Source organism: Argiope bruennichi, chromosome 5 (genome assembly GCF_947563725.1).
Source record: "Argiope bruennichi chromosome 5, qqArgBrue1.1, whole genome shotgun sequence".
NCBI lineage: Eukaryota > Metazoa > Arthropoda > Arachnida > Araneae > Araneidae > Argiope > Argiope bruennichi.
In genome coordinates, this window is record NC_079155.1 from 46,875,152 (window position 1) to 46,897,745 (window position 22,594).

The window sequence follows — 22,594 nt, forward strand, 5'->3', positions numbered from 1 at the left end:
CAATATTCTATCAAATATTGATAAAAAGTGCTCTTACAGTTTGAAATATCTATACACAATGTGCGCTTAATGCTGTTTTTTAAATAATGAAACTTAGTTTATCCAGATAGAATTTTTATTGATATTACTGATGATTTTCATTAGGCTGATAACTCATATTTTTATTGATATTACTGCTGATTTTCATTTGATGAAAATTAGGCTGATAATTGATATATTATAATCATTGGAATTGCAACAAATTTTAAATAAAGAACCATTTGCTTTTGCAAATTCTTGACTACTGAATCTGTAATATTATTAATTTTTTTTTTTTTTTTCTTGTATCAAAAGCAGAACTTACGAAAGATTTCTGCCCATGTATCATTCAAAAACACAATGTGAGACAATCATATTTAATTTTGAATATAATCCTATTTTATGTCTAAAATTCATCCTAACCCATTTAAAACATATAGTGTTTAACAAAATTGTTAAATTGATTGAAGGTTAAAAGCAGGAAAAGAAAGGGCAAATCTAATAGTATAAAAGTTAAGTTTCAATGATTTGCCGGTTTTCAATTCCAGGATTTTTTTTTGAAAAATACTAATAATTAAAATTTAAAAGCCTTTATATGTAAAAAATTTTAATTACTTCTTTGAAAACTAAAGTAAACATTTTAGATTAGTATATTGTAGAGGGGATTTATATAATTTTATAAAACTATAAATGTAAAATTTCAATGAAAATCATAATAAAATGCATACTGTGGCAAGAGTTATTACAAGCATCTTTTGCCTGCACCAACCATCATCAGTGGTTTAGTAAGTAGTGCAAATAATACCCAGAACTCCCCCCCCCTCCCATATTTGGCTTTAAATAGTAACATAAATACTTTTATCTCATTTTATGATATTAAAATCACAAAAATATGCTTATATTTTGTTTTTTATTATATAAATTTTTCTGCACTCTTATACATAAATTTGACTGAATTTTTAAAATTATATATTAAAAAATTAATATTTTTTTGTATTTTTCCCAATTGTTTAGTTAATTATATTTTATTCTTTTTTTATTTCCAGTTATTTGTATGTTAATTTAACATTTCAACTTGCATATGTAAATTGCTACAAATCTAAAATGATAGTAGAATCGAATTAAAGATTGCTGCTGAACATGCTGAATTACATTTCATACCTGCTGTTTCATACCTGGAATGTTAAAACAGTGATTAAAAGTAATTCAGTTGATAGATTAAAGAAAATTACTTAATATAATATATATTTAAGTAGTGTTTTTTTTTCTTTTATAATTTTAATTTGGAATTTAAAATATTCATTTCAAGACATTATATATTATATTTTTTTATTTGTCAATGTATAGTAACAAAATGTGAAATTATTACTTATAATGTTTTGTATTTTGTTTTGGACATATCATTATTTTTATTACTTAGCTCATCGCACAGTAAAATATTGTTACATTATTGAAAGTCTATGTTAAAATAAAAGGGAAAAAAAAAACAACTTTAGAAATTTATGCTATTGATGTTTTAAAAATTTTAGTGGTTATGTATTGCATAAATCTATTGCTTTCCTCTTATTTCTACTAAAATTTCGAATTTAAAAACCCCATGAATAGCAAAAATAAGTTTCCTGTAATAATGCAGATTGTTGAATATATTTAATGATATGCTCAAATACTGTTTCATGAAAATTATGAAATTATAGCTGTTTCTAAAAGTTTTTATTGTAATTTCCTTGCATCCTGGGAAAGTTAAAAGGTTTATTTTTTATGTATTATGTGGTAAAAAAATATTAACTACTAATAAATTCAAAAAGTTTGCCTCTGTGCAGTTATTCATGGTTTTATGTATACAATTTTGACTCCGGTGTTCTTTATTTTTATATTATTCTGATTTCATAGTCTGTCCCCTTCTTCCCGTTCATATCTTTATAGATATGAACAGGAATCTGTCATGTTCATATCTTTATAGTCTGTCCACTTATTTTAAATTTTTAAGAATGAACTTAAAAATTAATTCTTTATCGATTTTTTAAGCTTTTAAATATAATATTCTTTTTTGGCTTATTATATATAGATGCATTTAAATACTTTTTAGTTCTTTTATTTATTTATTTTATTCTTTTAGTCAATATATCTGATTGATAAATGTTCCCCCTCTTCTTTGCCACTCTCATTCAATTATTTTTATCGTGCTTAATTAGAAAAGCTCTAATTAAATTTTCAATTAATAAGTTAGTTGCTTTTTTAAAATATCTAACAAATTATTATGCATGCTTTTTATTCATATCTGAAGTAGTGAAATCTTATAACTTTAAAAGAGCAATTCTCGTATATATATAAATTTATTTCGTGTGTCTCGGAATTAATGCACCGAATCGAATCAAATTTTATATTTAGATAAGGTTTAGCTTTTTAAGCTTATCTATATAGATGTCTTTCCTGATAAGACGCAACACTCCCGTGTTACACATACTCACAAAATATTTTTTTTATAACTAAATATTGACATGTATCTATACGTGGCCTGCACAAGCATATCAGAGATGGAGTAGTTGTTAGGACTCCTATGCATCCTTTTCACGTTCGATCACGCATTTGCAATTTCATTAGATTTCGTTTATAAGTTTAGTCGAACCGTAAAATAAGATTTTATTTACAATTTTACAAAAAAAAAAAAAAAAAAAAGGTTGAGCTAAGCTTAATTTTTCGGGTACTAACATTAAAAGACGTAGTGAAAATTGTTACGTAAGCATGTTAACCCGACTCTCACTTGTAACGCCCTCTAGCGGTATATGTAAAAAACCGTCAGTCTTTGTAACATCACCGACGTAGCAGCACGCCGAAAGGCAAAGCTCAAACCAACTCCCGAAAGCGGAGAAACAATAAAATCTTTAAAACAACCAAAAAAGGTCCGCCATCATTATTGAACCTCTCCAAAAATATCAAATGGATGGTCATTCATTGGAGGCTGTGCAATTCGAATTCTAGGTGTATAGTATACATATTTTTTATCTGTATCTTCGTATTATAAAAACAACTGCAATTAAAAATCATTATATAAAATATTAATTTGTCAGTAATGCATCGATTCTCAACCTGTGGGGAGCGCCCCCCTAGGGGGGCTCGAGCACACTAGAGGGGGGGGGAGCGTGAATATCCAAGAGAAAATATTATTTTAAAAAACTGATTAACTGACTGAAAGGAAAGCACACATACGCATAGAAAACAAAATACATTTCGACATATTTAATAACTTATTAAAGTAAAACAACTTACTTAATCAAAGCATACTAAATTAAAAACAAATTTAATAATTATTAGTGACTTTCTTGGGCCTGTCTTGCAAAGCAAAGTTTTTCGAAGGAAGGCTTAATATTAGAAATAGCCCCTCTCAGTTCTGTTTCTATATTTTGTCTTCAAAGAAGCCACAGCAGAAAATCCAGTTTCACAAAAGTTGGAGGGAAAATGGTAATAGAAGGTGAAATGCCCTTGTTTTTAGTGCAGAAAAATCATCCTTACTCCTGCCCAAAATTCAAATAGCGATTTATTAATAAATTGTCTTTTAGCTTCGTCACTTATCGTGAAGTGTATGAATGTTTCTTCCTCATCAATTGAGAGTCCTTCGGAAGTCTTATGAAATGGATCCCTAACCCACTCGTAACTTGCTATCAGTTTGTCGTCAACAAGAAAATACTTTTTAAAATCTTAACCAGCATGGCTAAAAGATTTTCAATGGTTACAAAACAACTTTTACATGTTCTACTTCAGCCTTGTAAGTTTTAGTACAATCATCCACATTTGTAAACATTGTCAGGTTTTTTGCTTTAAATTTCTGCTCCACAATTCCAATTTTCTACAAAAGGCATTAACTTTATCACTCGTATCCAACATGAATTGGGTAAAGAAAGTTTCCGTACGCAGCTATGACTGTTAATAAAAGTTTTATTTTTAGCACAAAATATTTTGTTATGAAAATGAAAATTTTAAAATTGGTTTAACAAAATGTCATTTATTATTTATGAATATTGTAAAGGAAAAACTATGACGAAAATTAAATGCTTAAATTGAAAGAATAAAAAAATGCCACTAATAAGGAACAAAAAAGTTTCCGTACGGTATTTATATAGTACTTGAAAAATCTTTTTCATGCTGACCAATTTGCCTTTAATGATCGGTAGGCCTTCCTTTGGCCTTTATCACTTCTCTCAGATGTTGTGGCATAATCCCCATCAGTTTTTTTTTTTTTTTTTTTTTTTTTTTTGTTGTTTCTGGAGAAATACGACTCCAACTTCAACTGAACTCAACTCAACTCCCTTTTGAGTTCAACCTTGTTCTTTATGTCATATTTTTTTTAGTTCACAACCGATTTCTTCCAATAAATGCCCTATAAGGATCAAATCGGGTGACTGGGGAGGGCTATGAAACTGTTTTTTAACATTATAGAGATAAAACTCTTGACAAATCTTGGAGGTGTGTTTAAGATCGTTGTCCTGTTGAAAAATAAAGTCTATTCCAAGGGACAGTTTATCTGCATTGGTTAAAATGTTTTGTTTTAGAATGTCAAGATGAAAATACTTATACATATTTCCATTTATAAAACATAAATATCCGACACCAGCAGCACTTATGCACCCCCATACCATATTCCAATCATTATCGTACTTATGCAGTTGCACATAAATTCTTAAGTAACATAGGCTGTTTTGATTCCCTCCAGATCATAACTCAACCATCTGACCCATGGATATTAAATTTTGATTCATCACTAAAAAGGACCGATTCCCAAAAAGATAAAGGCTTGCTTATATGCTTCTTTGTAAACTCGAGACGCTTTTTCTGTAGCAGATACTTATAACAGGCGTCTTACAGGGCCCCACATCCATTATAACCATTTTTTTAAATGATATTTCTTACAATTTAAGATGCGAATTTAATGTTGTAATTAACCGTTAAATCAGTTGCAAGTTGAGGTGCACTACTAATTCGAGGGATTATCTTGGACCTTACACATGATATTGCTTTTATGCAAGCGATTTAACTTCGGAGTTCTTCCGGATCGATCTCTATCCTCAAATGTTTACACATCACGGTATCTTTAATAATATACTCCACTGTAGACTTTGGTTTGTAAGTCATTTCACTGATTTTTTTTTCATAAATAATCTATTTTTTCTCAACCGAATCACTAACTCTCGAATGGATTTTTGAATTTCCATTTGAAGACGATCAGCGAAACATTGGAATTAAACAACTGTTGTTATGTCGTATTCTTCACTTTGACAAACCATGAAACTTCGAATATTTATGTGGATTAGCTGTAGAGAACGTCAGGAGGAATTTGCATATTGTGTATGGAAACTTTTTTTGCATAATACTTCGTCATTTATCATAAAAATTGCAAAAGGACTTGCTGAGTTTTGTAAAAAAGAGAAATTTATTTTGAAACTCCCTTTTAAAGACTCATATTAACAATATATAAGTATTTTATAAAGATAAAAAGCAAAGATTAGAAATTATGCTAGTTCATTTTTATTTTAGTCTTCCGTACGGAAACTTTTTTTACCCACTGTATGTATATTTGCTCCTTGGAGTTGAAGATTCAAGTTATTTAATTTCTCGAATATGTCGACCAAGTACCTCAATTTTATCACAAATAAACCATCACGAAAATTCTCGGCCTCCGTCTGTTTGTTTTCTTCTGCTAGGAAATTGGCGATTTCTTCTCTTTATTCATAAACACTTTGAAAAAATTTCCCACGTGATGACCATCTTGCCTCACAATAAAAAAGTAATGCTGAATGTATTGAAACCCATGTCTTCACAAAGTGCGGAAAAGATTCTCGATTTCAGGGGTCTCATTTTTATATAATTTACTACGGTTACAACCGTAGTTAACACAATATTCAGACCAGGAGTCATTGCTTTCGAAGCCAAAGCTTCTCTGTGTCACGCAACTTCGAAAAAAGCTGACACTGTACATCTTCGGCTATATCGCCAATTCGACGAGAAACAGTATCATTTGAAAAAGGTATGGACGGCAATTATTTTGAAAAATTATCTCCAAACATAGTTTTTACAATCGCAATTACTGCTGGCAAAATAAGCTCTTCATCAATGGTGTGAGGTTTTTTTAAATCTGGCCATTTTATATGAACTTTGTAAGATGCAATTAAAGCTTTTTTATTCACAGACAAAGTTTCCTTAAAAATGATTTTTGCTTTTTATATGATTTTAATTCAAAGAATTCTCTGGGTTTGTTGACGTACTCACTATGAAGTGTTTCCAAATGTCGTTTAAGTTTATTAGATTTCATGCGGTCTTTGGCCAACATTTTTGAGCAAATGATACACAAGGGCCTTTCTTCTTCATTTACTTCAGCACTGGTAAACCCATAATTTAAGTATTCTTGAGAATATTTTCTGGATTTTATTTTCGGAATCACTCTCGTCTGTGTACTTGTTGATGCTTGACTATCGTCTAATGTTTGCTTACTTCCGCTTAAAAATTTATCCACGAGTCTGCATAAATCTACTGCCGTGAATATTTAATATGGTGAATTGCAATTAACACGAAAACATATATAACATACACATTCACTATATATTCGATAGGCATAAAAGGATGGATTCGAATGTGACTGGCTGGAATTGAAACTTGCGTTATCGAACATTTTCCTTATTCCTATGAGAAAACATTTGCTCCGCGCATGCTCGAGACGGCATAGATCATGTGGATTCCCTTCCACAAACATAGCTTATTTTTTTCACTTTTGTTTAGTCATGCTTCTGTTTTATTTCTGTTATAATTCGAAAAAATGTATTCCCAGTTTCTAAATTTAGCTCATCCCGTCTAGGTTAACTTTCATTAACGAATTTTTTTACTTTCATATTCTTTTAACGTTGTCTCCCTGTTTGGCTTTCATTTCAAATATAATATTTAAATTTTCCCCGCTTTCATTCGTTTCATCTGTTTACTGACGGCTTGTCCAAAATGCAAGATGTGGTTTCTCGCCAACGTTGGCCTGCTTTTACTCTTGTTTTGGCAGTTAGTTAAAAATAATTTAAAAACAGAATCCAAAATACTCAATATGCATTATTGTTGTATACATTTTATTGTAAGCGGGAGGGGGGGGGGCGATGAAAATTATGATTGAAAACTGGGCGCCGCAAATACTGAAAGATTGAGAAACGTTGCAGTAATGCATTTGTTGATATACCAATTGCTGATGCAACAGAATGTATTTTTTTTAACACGTAAGCGTTCAATTCATTACAAAGCAAGTATCAAAGTTGCCAAAATAAAACTCCAGGATAAATTATGATTTTGTTGTTGTTGTTAATCAGTGTCTCATGAAGAGTTGAAATAGGCATCTTAGAGCAATTTTTTTTTTTGAAATTTTAATGAATTGAAAAGTGAAATTTCGACACTATTTCACGATTATTCTCAAAATATTATTGCTCAAAACTGATTTCTTTCCACAATTTTAAAATATTGTCTTTTTAACGATATCAATTTAATTATCGTGCAATTTTTTTTTTAAATCTTGGTTATTTTTTTCAAATTTTTTTGCATAATTTTTACTAATAAATTACTTTATTAAAATGAAGTTCAATTTTTAAAATTATTTTTTCGTTAAATATTTAATTGAGTGATTTTCGTCCATCGTTGAAGTATAAAGGAGCAAGAATGTGCTAAGTATCTTGAAGAATAAGAAAGTGAAAATAAATATCGTAAAGTTTAGAAGATAGAGGAAGCGGACATTTACGTTTTTAATAGTCCTTTGATGTCGTGGGACTTAACTCTATTAGGATTATTCATATTGACAATGTACAGTAGCCGGTGTAAGGCTATTGTTTCGGAACTTCCTCCGCTAAATCCGTAAAGTCAACGGGTTCGCTCATAATAAGTGAATGGTATAACACAGTCAACAGGCCTCAATAGCAAATGGCGACTTTTATTAACACTTAGACACGAATATGCAGACAACAAAACACAGCCGAGATATACAAAAGCAATACACAGTAGAGATGCATAATCCACGATTTTTTGAATAACAAATAATTTTGCTATTGTTATTTTTAAATATTTGTTCCAAATATCTGTTATTTCAATCATATTATTAATTTAAAATTATTATTTAATATTAAATGTAAAATTTATTAATTGTAATTAATACTTAATTTACTATTTTAAGTAACGTGTGATTGAATTAATTTATCTATTTCAGCTTACTTCTTAAATTTGATTTTTTTCAAAACTATTTACTTAATTTCTGTATTGGAGTAAACCATTTTCTGAAAAATTTGAATTAAATATAAATGTCATTTCTTTAAATTGTTTACTTTAGTTCTATATTCTACCAATAGATGGCACCAGAAGTAAATGGAATATATGCAAATTCAAATCACAAGCAATTAAGAACGATTTGTATGGAACAGTGCATCAACACATACGAATACCAGTAAGACCGGTTACTCTCATGAAGTGGAGCGGCGACATCACACTTTCCAGTGAAGTTACCGCTTCGATAAATTTCAGTGATATGCAGTTCAGTGATACGATAATTCCAATAACCGGTCCGTTCACTTTTCAATCCGTTCACAGATTTCTTCTTTTCTGTTATGTTCGAGAGCTTCCATTGGACAGATCGTATCGATTGTTACTTTCCAGTGAAGTCACCGCTCCAGTAAATTTCAGTGATATCGTATCGATTGTTACTTTTTATCGTGATCCAAAACCTTTAATCGAAATATCACCAGTAAGATCGTATCAAGGATTTGAATCACACCCCTCTTTGAAAAGTATTGATCACTTGTATTTGTGACTTTTTGATATTGGTTACGTAATAACCGCTCGTAAAATATTCGTCATCCCTAATACACAGCAGCACAATAGAACAAACAGCAGCCCGTACATAGTAATCGGTAGTAACAACCGCCACATCACACAAAACAGCCCGACAAAACTCTGCAGGAGGAGAGAATCTCCTATAGCTGTTCAATACGGTCTTTCCAAACGTCTGCAATTCTCCATTGTCTCCTCGCTTTAGCGGTATTCAACTGCCGACTCCTTACTTTACGACTGGTTTCTCAACACACGACTCGATGCTGCTTCTATAATAAACTCCATGATTCGGCGCACAGTACAATTCACTAATCGCTTGAGTTCCACTCAACGCTTGCGCTTCGCTAGACTGATCCAACTAATTCGCCGTTGACTCGCTATATGACTTTATACCAAGTACACGACTGTCTTCGATTTGGACTGCCGGCCTTTTATAGTTTCCTGAGCAATGCATAAAAGGTCTTCGAACAATCAAGCATATACCAGCTCCTATTGGTTCTATCACCAAAATTCTTGAAGATTCTAGTATCATCTATTTTGTCGTCAAATGATCGCCAAGATCCGGCATCCTATTAGCATCCAAGAGAGCTGAACGTAAATTGGCCTTTTCTACGATGGAACTAACTGAACTGGGAAGCAATATTACAGATTCGTAACAGAATTAAATGGTTTTGATGTTTATCGCAAAATGATACTTCTTAAAAACATTTCGTTGAGGAATCATGAGCAACAAGTCATATATAAGAGATTTAGTTGAAAGTAAGCGCAGTCAAAGTTATTTGCGACAGCTTATTGCCAAAGTCGGTTATTTATTAAAAATACACGTTCAAAAATGGCTTATTATTAAAAATATGTTGATCCAGCAATCGGCAGAAGTTCAAATAATAGATTTTCAGCTGAATAAAATTAAGTAAACATGTTGGAAACATAAAAATAATTTGCTTTATAATAATAATTATTTCAGATCACCTAGAAAATTAATTTCGCCGGACAACCTCTTTTAATTTTCTTATTCACTATTAAAGTTCTCGAATTTTGAACAGTATAGTCCTTAATTCTTAAATCTATTAATTCTAAGAAAAATCGTTTTATCACAATTTCTAAAGTGTGAAACATTGATTAGAAAAATTAATCGAGAGATTTTAATAAAAATAAAAATATTACTTTTCTAATTTCTTTAAATCTATCGGGAAAACTTCATATATTCCATCATTTACGCGAAATATATTGAATCTAACGGCGTATTATCATATTAATGTTTTTCCAACATAGGCCCATCTAGCAATGTTTCTTTCTCCAAAACTAATGTAAACAAACAAAATTTTTGTAGATTCTTCTGAAAGAAATAAAGCTTTATAACCTTTCGCTTGTAGTTACTTTTTTTTTTTGTCTGTTTTTAAATGCGAGGCCCTGTCTACCAATATATAAATATGTTATAACCAATCGTGATTATTGAGGTTTACATATTCAACAACTTTCTAATTTAAAATCAATCTTATTTTTTCAATACAAATTACAGGGAAAGTTTAAATATAAATGATACACCTGGTAGTGACGTCAATCTTATTTAGTCTGTAAACATGCAGTATCCGATACTTACCTGATTTTACTTGACACCAGGGGCGACTGAATGTGAGAAATTAAACTTGTATATGCGAATTATAATTGATATGTAAATAAATTATTTTTAAATAGAACTGCGGTTTTATAGACCTTTGAATTAATATTTATCATGTCCTACAACATTAAGTTTAAACATAATCCGTCAAAATAAACAAATCGTTTTAACACTGTTCTTATGGAAAGCCACTTAGATATATTATGTTTAAGAGCAGAATAATAAAAATTGTTTTTGTTGAAATGTTCAAAAAATTGAAATGACACAGTAGTGGCAGGAATAGTTTTGATTATAATTAATGCACGCATGCCCATAAATAAGATTATTTCTTTCGCGAAAGTTTGCAAATAAATTGTTTCTTAATGGAGTATGATGTGAAAAAAAATATTATGTAAAATTTATTTTTTAAAAGCAAGAACAAAATCTTTCTTTTCGTCTTTCATATTTGGTGCTCCATAATTTACAGTTGCTACAATCCATTAAAAAGAAAGGCAACTTCATTGATGTGGAAAATCAGAATAATGTCCCTTCTGAATTTAAATTCGCTATAGATGCCAAATTGTATGGATGATACACGAATTCAGACAAAGACCTTTTTGTTTTAATTTTAAAGAGTGAAATATCAAGCGAAATTAATTTGCACAAAATAAAAATTACTTAAATGTTATCTGATATGTTTTTTATGAAATAATATTTGAAGTATTCATTCGTTAATAAATAATTAAATACCAGTTATTATTTTCTTTTTTACAAATTTTTAATTTAAGATTTGGAAATTTCTGTTTAACAAACTGAAAGAGAAAATTTTTTCTGTAGAAATTCTAGTTGCATAAATTCTTGAAAATTTATTGATTTTACATACTAATAAAAGCAATTCTAAAAGTTCAAAAGCCAGATTATTCAATAAACAAAAATATTCCTGAATTTTTATATATTTTTATAAATTTCATGGGACAAATATTGAAGACTTTAAAAAAAGTCAAAATAAAATTTTATAATTCTTTAAATATTGTTCTCTTTATTTATTATAGAAGTAAAAGTTCTTCCTTTGAAATATTATTCAAAAGAAAACTGCCGAATAAATATAAAATGTGAATTATAGCATATTTAAAAATCAGTTTCATCAGAAGTAAGCAGTATAAGTTCAGCAGTATCTTTTAAAAATAAATATTGATATAACACGAAATATAATATTAAGAGCTTTCATAGAGTTCAGATACTCTTGAAAACCATATCCCTTCACAAGTAAAAATTGATATGTAGTTTCATAATAATAAGTTTTCTTTCAATCTAGCATTAGCGGCAAGCAATTTCTTTTCTTTTTATTTGTATCACATTTTTTAAAATTTCCCTTCAAAAAATTGAAAAAATGGTTGATAAAAAGAGATTTCTTTAAATTGCATTCCAGTTAGCTTTATAATTTTGTTTTTTATTTAGTAATCAGTTTAACTCACATAACAAATCAAATCTTTATGAAAACAGATATTACTGCATTGTTTTACCTGTACCTATAATAATAGTATCCAATCACGGTAATGGAACTGTGAAGTCTGATCCATCACTAATTTATATACTCTTAGAAATTTCCCGAAACTTTCAGAAAAGAGTGCGTGCGTACGTGTGTATATTAGCGCTTAGAGACCAAATCGTTTGACCTACAACTATGAAACTTGGTGCATATATACCTTGTATAGTGGAAATGTGCACTTCGGAACGACTTTTTTTTAAATTTTAATTTAAAATTAAGGTTATTTTAGGCATTTTCCCACAATAATTCTCAAAAATAGTATAGTATAATAAACTACTTAATCGTGAGTTTTTCTTTCAATGCTGAAGCTACAACTTTCATTTTCAAGTTAAAGATGAAAAATGCGGTTTAATATCTTTGTAGTTTTCAAATCAAATTAAAAATAAAAGTTATAACACCACAAAAAATAGAGAAAGACGAAACTAAACAAGCATTTTTAATAATATTTTGCTGTCATAGGATTGACCTGCAATAGGAAACTTAATGAATTCAATACTAGGGGGAAAAAAAATACAAGACAGAAATAGAAAGTTAAGGGACTTAATGAACAAAGAGGTTTAACACCATACGTTGAAATTTGAAATAATATATTTATTATAATATACACGAAGGTTTTTGAATCGTAAATTTGAAACTTTGAATTACTTTTACATGCTGTTCGATCCCTACTTTTGCCCCATCGGATCTCAAACTCGCTCACTACCGTGCTCCTGCAGAGGCCAATAGGTCTACGTGAAAGTTGAAAATTAGTTGTATAAAGCAGCGATAATAAAAGTGGATGAGACATGATTATTTTGATATAGATGAATAATGGCTTACATTTCTTTAAGAAAAGTCAATAACATTACATCATTAAGATGAATATATTCTCCTCATCAGCACCTGATACTTACTACTGATATTTTATTTCATTTGTCCCATTATATTATGTCCTAATATTCTATTTTACAAAGTAAGTTGAGCTTAGTATTCATGATGCATCATGATCTATTACTTGCGATAACATTTTTCTCTCTACAACATAAATATCTACTGCAGCTAAACATTAATTACCGAAATTTCATTTGATGTTCGTTTTTTAGCAAGAATTAGTATTATGGCGGATTGAGATGCACAAAGGATAGAACCTGGGACCTTGTGGTTCGCAGTCCAGTAACATGACCATGATACCAAAACAATTGCTCGGGTAGCAGAGCTGTTAACTGGCTTATATGCTATTCACCACAGACTCTCCCTCCAGTGAGTCGGAGGTTAGACGAACGATATGACTGTTGAGTGGTGATGTATTTAGCTGTTGTTTAATGGGCCTGTACCCAGTTGAGTAGCGAGTGTATGTGGGTGAGAGGTTGCTGCGTCAAGTGAATCTGACGACTTTAGTTGCGGGTAGATGGCGCCACAACAGCTGTACGAAGGTTGAAGGTTCATCGTCCGAGGTCACCAATTTTGCGGTATTGGCGATGCGCGAGGATAGAACCTGAGATCGTGTGGTTCGCAGTCCAGTAACATGACCATGTTACCAAAACAATTGCTCGGGTAACAGAGCTGTTAACTGGCTTATATGCTATTCACCACACTATGCTTATGTACTAGGGATGACGAATATTTTAAGAGCGGTTATTAAGTAACAAATATCAGAAAGTCACAAATACCAATGATCAATACCTTTCAAAAAGGAGTGTGATTCAAATCCTTGACATGATCTTACTGGTGATATTTCGATTAAAGGTCTTGGATCACGATAGAAAGTAACAATCGATACGATCTGTCCAATGGAAGCTCTCAAACAAGAATTCAATCATACAATCTATGAATGGATTGGAAAGTGAACGGACCGGTTATTCTTGGAATTATCATATATTGAATTGCATATCACTGAAATTTATAGGAGCGATGACTTCACTGGAAAGTAACAATCGTGGCGATCCATCACTGAAAGTGTAGCTATCGCAGGAAAGCTATCATCACCGCTCCGCTTGAATTTCCGATATTCGCATTTGACAATGCGTTATTGTATGAAGATGACTCTCTAATAGCATACATTCCTTTCACTCTGCAGGCGCCATCTGTTGGCAGAATATAGAACTAAAGAAATGACTTTTTTTATGAATTGAACTTTTCAGAAAATGGTTTACTCCAATAAATAAATGAAATTAATAGTTTTGAAAAAAATTAAAATTAAAAAGTAAGATGAACTAGATAAATTAATTCAATCACACGTTACTGAAAATAGTAAATTAAGTATTAATTACAATTAATAAATTTTATATTTAATAATAATTAATAATTTTTAATTAATAATATGATTGAAATAACAGACATTTGAAACGAATATTTAAAAATAACAATAGCAAAATTATTTGTTAATCAAAAAATCGTGGATTATGCATCTCTATTCTGTGCGAGTTTAAAGTGTTATTATTTTTGATGCAGTTGCATGGTTCTGGCATCAGAAGCAATGTCAATAAAAATAAAAAATTAAAGAGGTAAATAAGTCGGGTTTCGTCCACATTTCACGTTGTACGGTACACACTGTCGCCACGACTTAGTCACCGGCAGGTCAGCAAATATGGATGAAAATATGAATATCTTGAATAAATTAATAAGTATAGGACTCAGTGAGCAAAAAGCAAAAGAAACTGCAAAAAATGAAAAACTTTGCAACCAATTAATAGAAATCATAAATACTGTAAGTACGACAGGATGAAATAATGATGCAGTCTGAATGTGTTTTTTTCCATATTATTAATTGTGATAAAAATTTTTTATCATATGATTGTTTTTTTTATCACATTTCGGTAGTTTTATTCCTCATTTCTTTTTATCTTATCAATTTTTAATAATTTGTAAATTTAAGGCTCTTGCCCATAATCGCATATTAATAAGTGTCGTGTGCAATTTAAAAGTTGTTTTACATTTGTAGTTGATTTTTTTTACGAATAAGATTATGGGCTAAGTTACTTACAGGTCTTATTTTTATCTGCTGTATAGTAACTGTAATGATTTCTAAGTGTCAGTAAAAGGGCGGGGGGTGCCGTCTTTAATATGATTTATTCTGTGTATACATTTTGGAATCGTGTTGCGAATCAAATATATTTATATAGTAAATATATATATTTTTTTAATCTTCACATAAATTGAATGAACATATTAAATCATACATGTTGGTATGAAAATAAAATGATGAAAATTTACTGCTGAATGTAAGAAATGCATTTAAATAATATAATTAAAGTCTATGAAGAAAGTAAATTGACATTTTAAATGTGAAAATCTGTGAATGATTAAATGATACTTTATACATATGATTTTATTAATTGCTAACTGATGGTGTCTAAATGTAGTTTGGGTATCAAATTATTGTATTCTACAAATTATCTAAAATTAAATCTTTTCTAGATGTTATGATCCTTTATAGAAAAGGCACTTAGCCCATATCTCAAGTGATCCATGAGTTTTTAATTGAATAAATATAACTCTTTTCTAAGATAGAAGGTGTCATTTGATAAGATAGTGGAGAAAATTGTACTTTTAAGTGATTAATTATCAAAATTTTATTTAATAATTGAAAGATGGTTGAATTATCAACAGTTTATTTGATTTTTGAAAATCACTTTATCACCTTGTTTTGAAAATTGAAAAATGGGCATTAGAGCCAGATTTTGTAATTTAGAATGTTATTTAGGGGTAAAAAAATAAATATATAATGAAGGAAATAAATATTTGAAAATTTTGATTTCTATGTCTTATTGAAATTTTATTTTCAAAAGAATTATTAAATTTTAAAGACGTCTCATCTTCTTTCTCTTCTCTCTATAAACATTATTTTGTTTCATTGCTTTAATAAGGGGGAAAAAAAAAAGAGTTCAGTATACTCTTACCTAAAAAAATCACTTATCCATAATCACATAAAAACAACAATTGGTATCATAATCTGTAATATTTATCAGTTATATATTTATTATCAGTTATTGCTTCAATTTTTTGTAATCATAGTTTTTGAAATAAACTTCTATTTTATGTTAGTGTTCAGCATAAAAGCAGTATTTTGATATAATTTATAATGAAATTTAATAAAGTATCAAAGAGATAATAATAAATATTTTGTAAGATTTTTCATTCTTATTATATAAAAAAAATTAGAGCATTTATTTAATGACAGACAGTTATCTGATGATTCTCTCTTTTTATATGCAGGCTACTAAGTATTCACCAAAAGGAATATCTAAATCAACTGGAAACTTATTGTATAAGATTGGAACATCAATCAAGCCTCAAATACAATCTAAAGTTGAGTTACTTGTGAAATATGTTGCAGAAGAGAAACTTAATACTGAAATCAAAGTTAATGGTAATTTGTATCAAATTATTTTTTTATTAGAACTAATTATTTTTAAATAATACATTTTCCATTTTAATTGTTTGAAGTATTCTTTTATTTTTATTGTTTCCGTATTCTTTTTTTTATGTTTTTAAATCTTTGATTGAATACTAATATTTGTCAACTTTTTAGTTTTATTTAGTGATTTGAGAATTTGTTTTATGTAGTTTTGTCTTGTCGAGTTTCATAGATGTGTAATATCATTTTATATTTTTGAAACATAAAAAAAAAATTCTTTTATATATTAATATCACTAGCTTTCTATATTAAGTGCATAAATTAAAAAAGAAATTACTAGCATTCCTAGTTTACATTAAATATTCAGAATGATTTTGAAAATTTCAAAGTCATTTCTTTTTTACAGGAAATGAAAATTTAACTGAAAAAAAATTAATTAAATCTCTCTCTCTTTTTTTACTTTGACCAAATAGAAAAAAAAAAAAAATTGAAAAAGGTAGCAAGTTTTTAAAAAAAATTTATATGTAGTCACCTAACCCAAACTTCCTAATTTTCGAAAATAAAACGGATTTTTTGAAACTGGTAACAAATATGAACATCTTATATTAACATAAAACTGGAAATATCATAAAAATCAAAAATATTTATTATTGATTGTGAAAGCAATCAATTTCCTCCCCCCTTCTTCTTTTAAAACTTGGAAAATTGAGGTAGGTGGGGTTGCTTGTTAAGTGATATAAAAACTTGCATAAAATTTTTATAGATCTAAAGAATTACAGTAATAGTTAATTTTCTTTGTAAATAATTGAAGTGATTATTTGATAGTGAAGATGATATCATGTTTAGAACTTAATATTAAATGTTTCTGAATTTTTTTTAAAAAATATAAAAATATATTCAATTAATTGTTAAAATAATTTTTGTGATTAGAAAAATAAGCATGTTTAAAAAAATATTTGGTTTTGCAAATAGATGGATAATTATGTCCTATATTTTAATGCTACTTAAAACTACTTAAATGGATTACCAGTATTTGATCTTAATATTTTCCTTGATTAGTATTACTATACGAGTATTGTTATTGCAATATTTAAACTTAATTGCTGCATAAAAACTTCAATTTTTAAGTACCCTCATGAAAATTAAAGTGATTTTTAAAAAATTGTTTAAAAATAGGGAAACTACTTTTTAAAAAGCTGTTTTATAGTTGAGATTCAATTGCAGCATTTACTTTCAAATAATAAAAAGGCATAATACTTTTTTATGGTTCCTTCTGATGATTGTTTATTTTGTCTTAATTTGATTGTTTTCTTATTTTATTCTAAATGCAATGGAGAATTTAAATGATTTTTCTCTCTGTTTCTCTTTTCAGCTGCTATCAAATACTTGATGGATCATACTGAAGAAAATGTTGATATTAAAAATTTTGAAACAGCCTCTGGAGTTGGAATTTCCGTGTCTCCTGAAGAAATAGAAAAAGTTGTTGAAAAAATAATTGCTAGTCACAAAGAGGAACTTCTTGAAAAACGATATACTTTCAATATGGGAATTCTCATGGGTAATAATTATTTTTCTATGAATGAAAGAACATTCACCATAAAAATATTGTATGATATTTGTTTAGACATATTGTACAATTAATGTTTATTTCCCCCCTTGTTTCTTATAATTCAGCTTTGCTTTTTTGTCCATCATTTATTAACTGTTTTCATATTTTTTTAAAAATTTGATATAACATTGATTCAATTTCCTTATCTCTCAAGCTCCATACTTCAACAAAAAAGAAATACGCAGCTAAATTTGTTTCACAATAGTGTGCTAAATATTTGTTTATAAAGAAAGACAACTTTTGATTTTAAAAATATAATTTCATAGATATTGAGTGTTATCCGAAATTGTAAATTTGGCAAAAGAAGTTTAAATATAGGTTCAAATTATACTTTATAGTCATAAATTATACAGATTAATAAAGATTATAATTGCAGAAAGAATCTTATGAACTTATTACATTTCAGTTACTTTTGCATAATTCTTCAAAATCAATCTATATAATTTTACAAACTTTGCGTTTTAGTTGTTGGCCAGAATAGCTTTCTGATCTTATAGGAATATTCCAACTTTTGGATTACTTACTTTTATTTGGTGCTAAGTCTCAATAATGCCAACTCGCTGACTTTAAGACTAGGAAAAAATTTCTATTCCTCTTAATTCCATTGTAAAATATTTCATTGTATCTAAAGTTTAAAAATGAATAGTAAAAAATTCTTTTCTTTTGTTTATAAATTTTTAATTATACATAGGACAATCTTATAACAGTTTTCTAAGTCCAATATTTTTCTTCACAAACTCTGTTTGAATTGTGACCCATGTTTGAAGGTGCTTTAATATAGAATTGGATCTTTTGCAAATATAAATATAGTAAATGTAAACAAATATAAAAATAAAGCAGAAGTTACAATATTTGACTATGACTCATTACAACTTGTTTGATGATTATATTTTACTGTTCAATTCAAACTTGTTGCTTAATCTTTTGTCTTTTAAATTTTAGATGTCTGAAATATTTTAACTTTTAAATGCTAGATTAAATGTAAATCAAGTGTGTCAAATAATTATTTGAAAATTAAATTATTAGATTTACTGAGAAATCTAATTATTGTTAGTTAAAATTATTAATTGTTACATAATAATTTAAATGCCCATATAGCATTTGAATTTAAATTCAAGCAGATATTTAAAACGTTTCTAAAATTTTGTACTTCTTATAAAGTTACTAACAGTTGATAGTTTCCATTGTTTTCTATTTTTATTTTCATTATTAGAATTTAAGATGTAATATTAAAACCAATTATATATAAATACTTGTATATTTTTTTATTGGTATAACTTATTTATTTATTATTATTATTTTTCCCATATATATGGCATCCTTATATCTCCAATTTTTTCTACAGCTGCTGCTCGATCTGAACTTCCTTTTGCTGATGGTAAATGGATTAAGAATGAAGTTGATATCCAAATTTTAGATCTCTTAGGACCAAAAGACAGCTCTAATAATCAAAAAGCAGCTAAAACAAAGGTGAATATTTAAGTTATCTAAATTATTTCAGCATGAGAAGAAAATTTTCTGGAATAGGAATTCAATCCGTTTATGTCCATTAATCATTATGGAGATAATTTTGTATTCATTGCAAGATTTTATAAAAAAAAAAAAAATATGAAATGCTTTTAAATTTTGCAATAATTTGAAAGTATAAATCATGCTTTTAAATTATTTTACTCAACTTTATAATTAGTAACTTATTTGTTATTTATTAATATAAAGCAAATTCTATTAAAATTGAAGAACCTAGCACTGACCATGATTAAACTTTGTTTATTGATATTGAAAAAAGAATATGCTGACATCTTTTTCATTATTATTTCTTCTGAAAAATTCTAAAATCTGAGAAATATTGACCAATTTGTTTGCTATGTAGTTGTTATTTATTATTATTATTGCTCATGCTCTGTATTTCAGAAATCATTATAAACAGTATTAAAAGTCATATATAAAATTATGTAAAATACTATTTCTCTATATTTATCAGTTTAAATCATTTGGTTAAAAAATGAATTCTTTAATATACATGCAATTAACTCATTTTTAATTTGTTTTTCTGTAATTTCACATTGGATTTAAGAAACAAGATATAATTTTTAATTTTTTTTTTCTTTTGCCCAGGATTATGCACTAGCAAAAAAATTTCCTTTGTGTTCCCATCCATTAATTTTTTGGCTTTATTTGAAATGAGAATTAATAAAAATTATGTTGAAAATGTCATTTGTCAGTTGTAGGATATATTTGAATTTGATGTAAGAAAATGAATTTTGCACTGCATGGATAAATAAATTTCAATTAAATTGTATTATTAAATGTAAACTTCTAGCCATAGTAATTATTGCAAGTATTGTAATTTATTCTTTTTCTTTTTTAAAATAACTAATATTTTGAAGTGATGAAACCTTATGGTTTTTATTCTTCATATATTTCTCCATAATTAATTTTAATTCACTAAAATATTATTTCAAGGTAAAAGAAAAGAAGAAAGAAGCTACATCATCTGAAACTGAAATTCCGAAAGAAGAAGAACGTAAGGCAATCTTTTTTTTTTTTTTTTTTAATTTTAAATTGGCAATAACTTGGATTGAACATGTTTTCATAGTGCTGATTAATAACTTTTTTTTTAATGGATAGAGAAATTCATGCTTCATATTTATTGCATTTAATCTACTATAATAAAAATTATGTGTTCTGCATAGTTTCTAATTAATGTTACTGTTATTATTATTTATATAAAAACGATTCTAGAAATGAAAACATTCTACATTTTAAAAATTCTAACATAATTGCTTTTAGAATTTTCTTTTTATGTCAGTTTTTCTATCTCAAATTATACTTAAACTTTTTAAACATGCAATAAAGTTCATTATAAATTTTTTCCATAATTAAAATTATGCAAAAGTTTTAACTAAGGAAATTTTCAATTGTTTTTATTTATATAACAATTAATCATGCTTAACGTTAGAAAAAAAATTTAAATAATCAGAATTATGTATAAAAAATCACTTTCCAAAGATAAATGCAACTTGCAGATTTTTAAGTGATAGTGGTTCTTTATTATGTTATTATTCTGTATTATATAATAAACATTAATATCGTAAAAGAAGCATAATAAACATGCACATCACAAATCTTTCTATAAATTCAGGTGTAAATGTTAATTGCATAGTAATTATATTATATCATATTCTTAGCTCGAACTATTACAAGCATGATGAAGAGACTAAATTTCCACAAACCTGGAGAAAATTATAAAACTGATGGCTATGTTATTACTCCAAATACTATGAATCTTCTTAAAAAGCATTTGGAAGAGACAAAAGGACAGGTAAGACAATTGTCTTTTGAATATCTGATGTTGACTTCTAATATTAAATGTATTTGAAACAAAGTTTATTTTTGATTATGCATATCTAATTTTTGAATTAATTGGTTCATAGATGTTAAAATTAACATTATGTACTTTTGGAATGGGAATATATATATACTTATTGTTTAAACTTTGTTTAAAAGAATTTTAAAAAACATAATTATTGGCAAGTAAGTAATTTTTTTTTTTTGATTATTGATTTTCATATTTATTATGACAGCAATTTTTTATAAACTGAAATGATCTGTTTATTGCCGAAGTTAAAAGTGCAACATTATTGACAGTTTGAATTTGGAATTTTCTGTATACTGGATTTCTAACTGTCAGATTAACTGTTTTTTTTTTTTTTTTTTTTTTTCTTGTTACTAAAATATTTCTTTCAAAACATCTTTTCTTGAAATTGCAATTCTTAATTAAAAAGGGATATTCTATTAAAAGCAAATTATTACAACTCTTTTTTTGCTTTTAATTCACAATTTATATAATACAAATATTCTTGATATATTTAGATGGAGTAACATAAATACTTAATTTTTTAAAAACTATCTTTCAGTGAGGTATAAATTTCAGTCTATGAACAACTATTATGAAATTAAAGGATTTTTGCTTTCAAATCATATCTAGTGCTATATAAAAATGAATTGCTGTTTTCCCTTTGAAATAATCATTTTTTAAATGTTTCTATTTTAATATTTTATTCTACATGGTTCTTTTTCATAATTTTCAGTTTGCTAAACAAAATAATCACAATAAAAATAACTTGCTCTGTATAGTAAATAATAAATTATTTACTATACAGTAAATAATAAATTATTAACTACACAGAGTACTTTGCTGCTATAGATTAAACACCTGGGTAAATTAGGACCATTTTGTGTCATAAGATAAAGATAATGATTTTATTTATTGATAGTCTGTTGCTATAAAAGAATGAATTATATGGATTGCTATATTCATTTTATATTTTGATCACATTTGCATATTTTTTGAACAAATTCTTTGTTAATATGCTTGGATCCTGCAAAATATGCATCATCAAAAGGCAGTTGGGTTAAATATTAGAAGTTTTAAAAACATATTTTATGATATTAAAAAAGTTATAGTTTAAAAAAATTTGAAAAAATATGAGTTATTACAAAAATAATGATCATATCCAAACTTTCATCAATTGTTTTATTTCAATCTCATTCTCCAAATTCATGAAAGTGGGTACTAAAAAAAAGATTGAGTTATGTTAATTATTTCCATAAAGATTTTGTGGAATTTTTTATAATAAAATGTTTGAA

The 22,594-nt window shown here is 27.7% G+C and overlaps 1 protein-coding gene across 1 annotated transcript in view; it reads left to right on the forward strand.

Annotated features, from left to right (window-relative positions):
- The first annotated feature begins 14,481 nt into the window (after window positions 1-14,481).
- LOC129969185 (probable glutamine--tRNA ligase) overlaps window positions 14,482-22,594 on the forward strand; it is a 32,546-nt gene continuing 24,433 nt past the window's right edge. Inside the window, exons 1-6 of the mRNA XM_056083625.1 lie at window positions 14,482-14,685; window positions 16,194-16,347; window positions 17,708-17,893; window positions 19,290-19,414; window positions 20,408-20,468; window positions 21,133-21,266. Coding sequence (XP_055939600.1) covers window positions 14,566-14,685; window positions 16,194-16,347; window positions 17,708-17,893; window positions 19,290-19,414; window positions 20,408-20,468; window positions 21,133-21,266 — 780 coding nt within the window. The 5' untranslated portion in view covers window positions 14,482-14,565. The remainder of the gene's footprint in view (window positions 14,686-16,193; window positions 16,348-17,707; window positions 17,894-19,289; window positions 19,415-20,407; window positions 20,469-21,132; window positions 21,267-22,594) is intronic.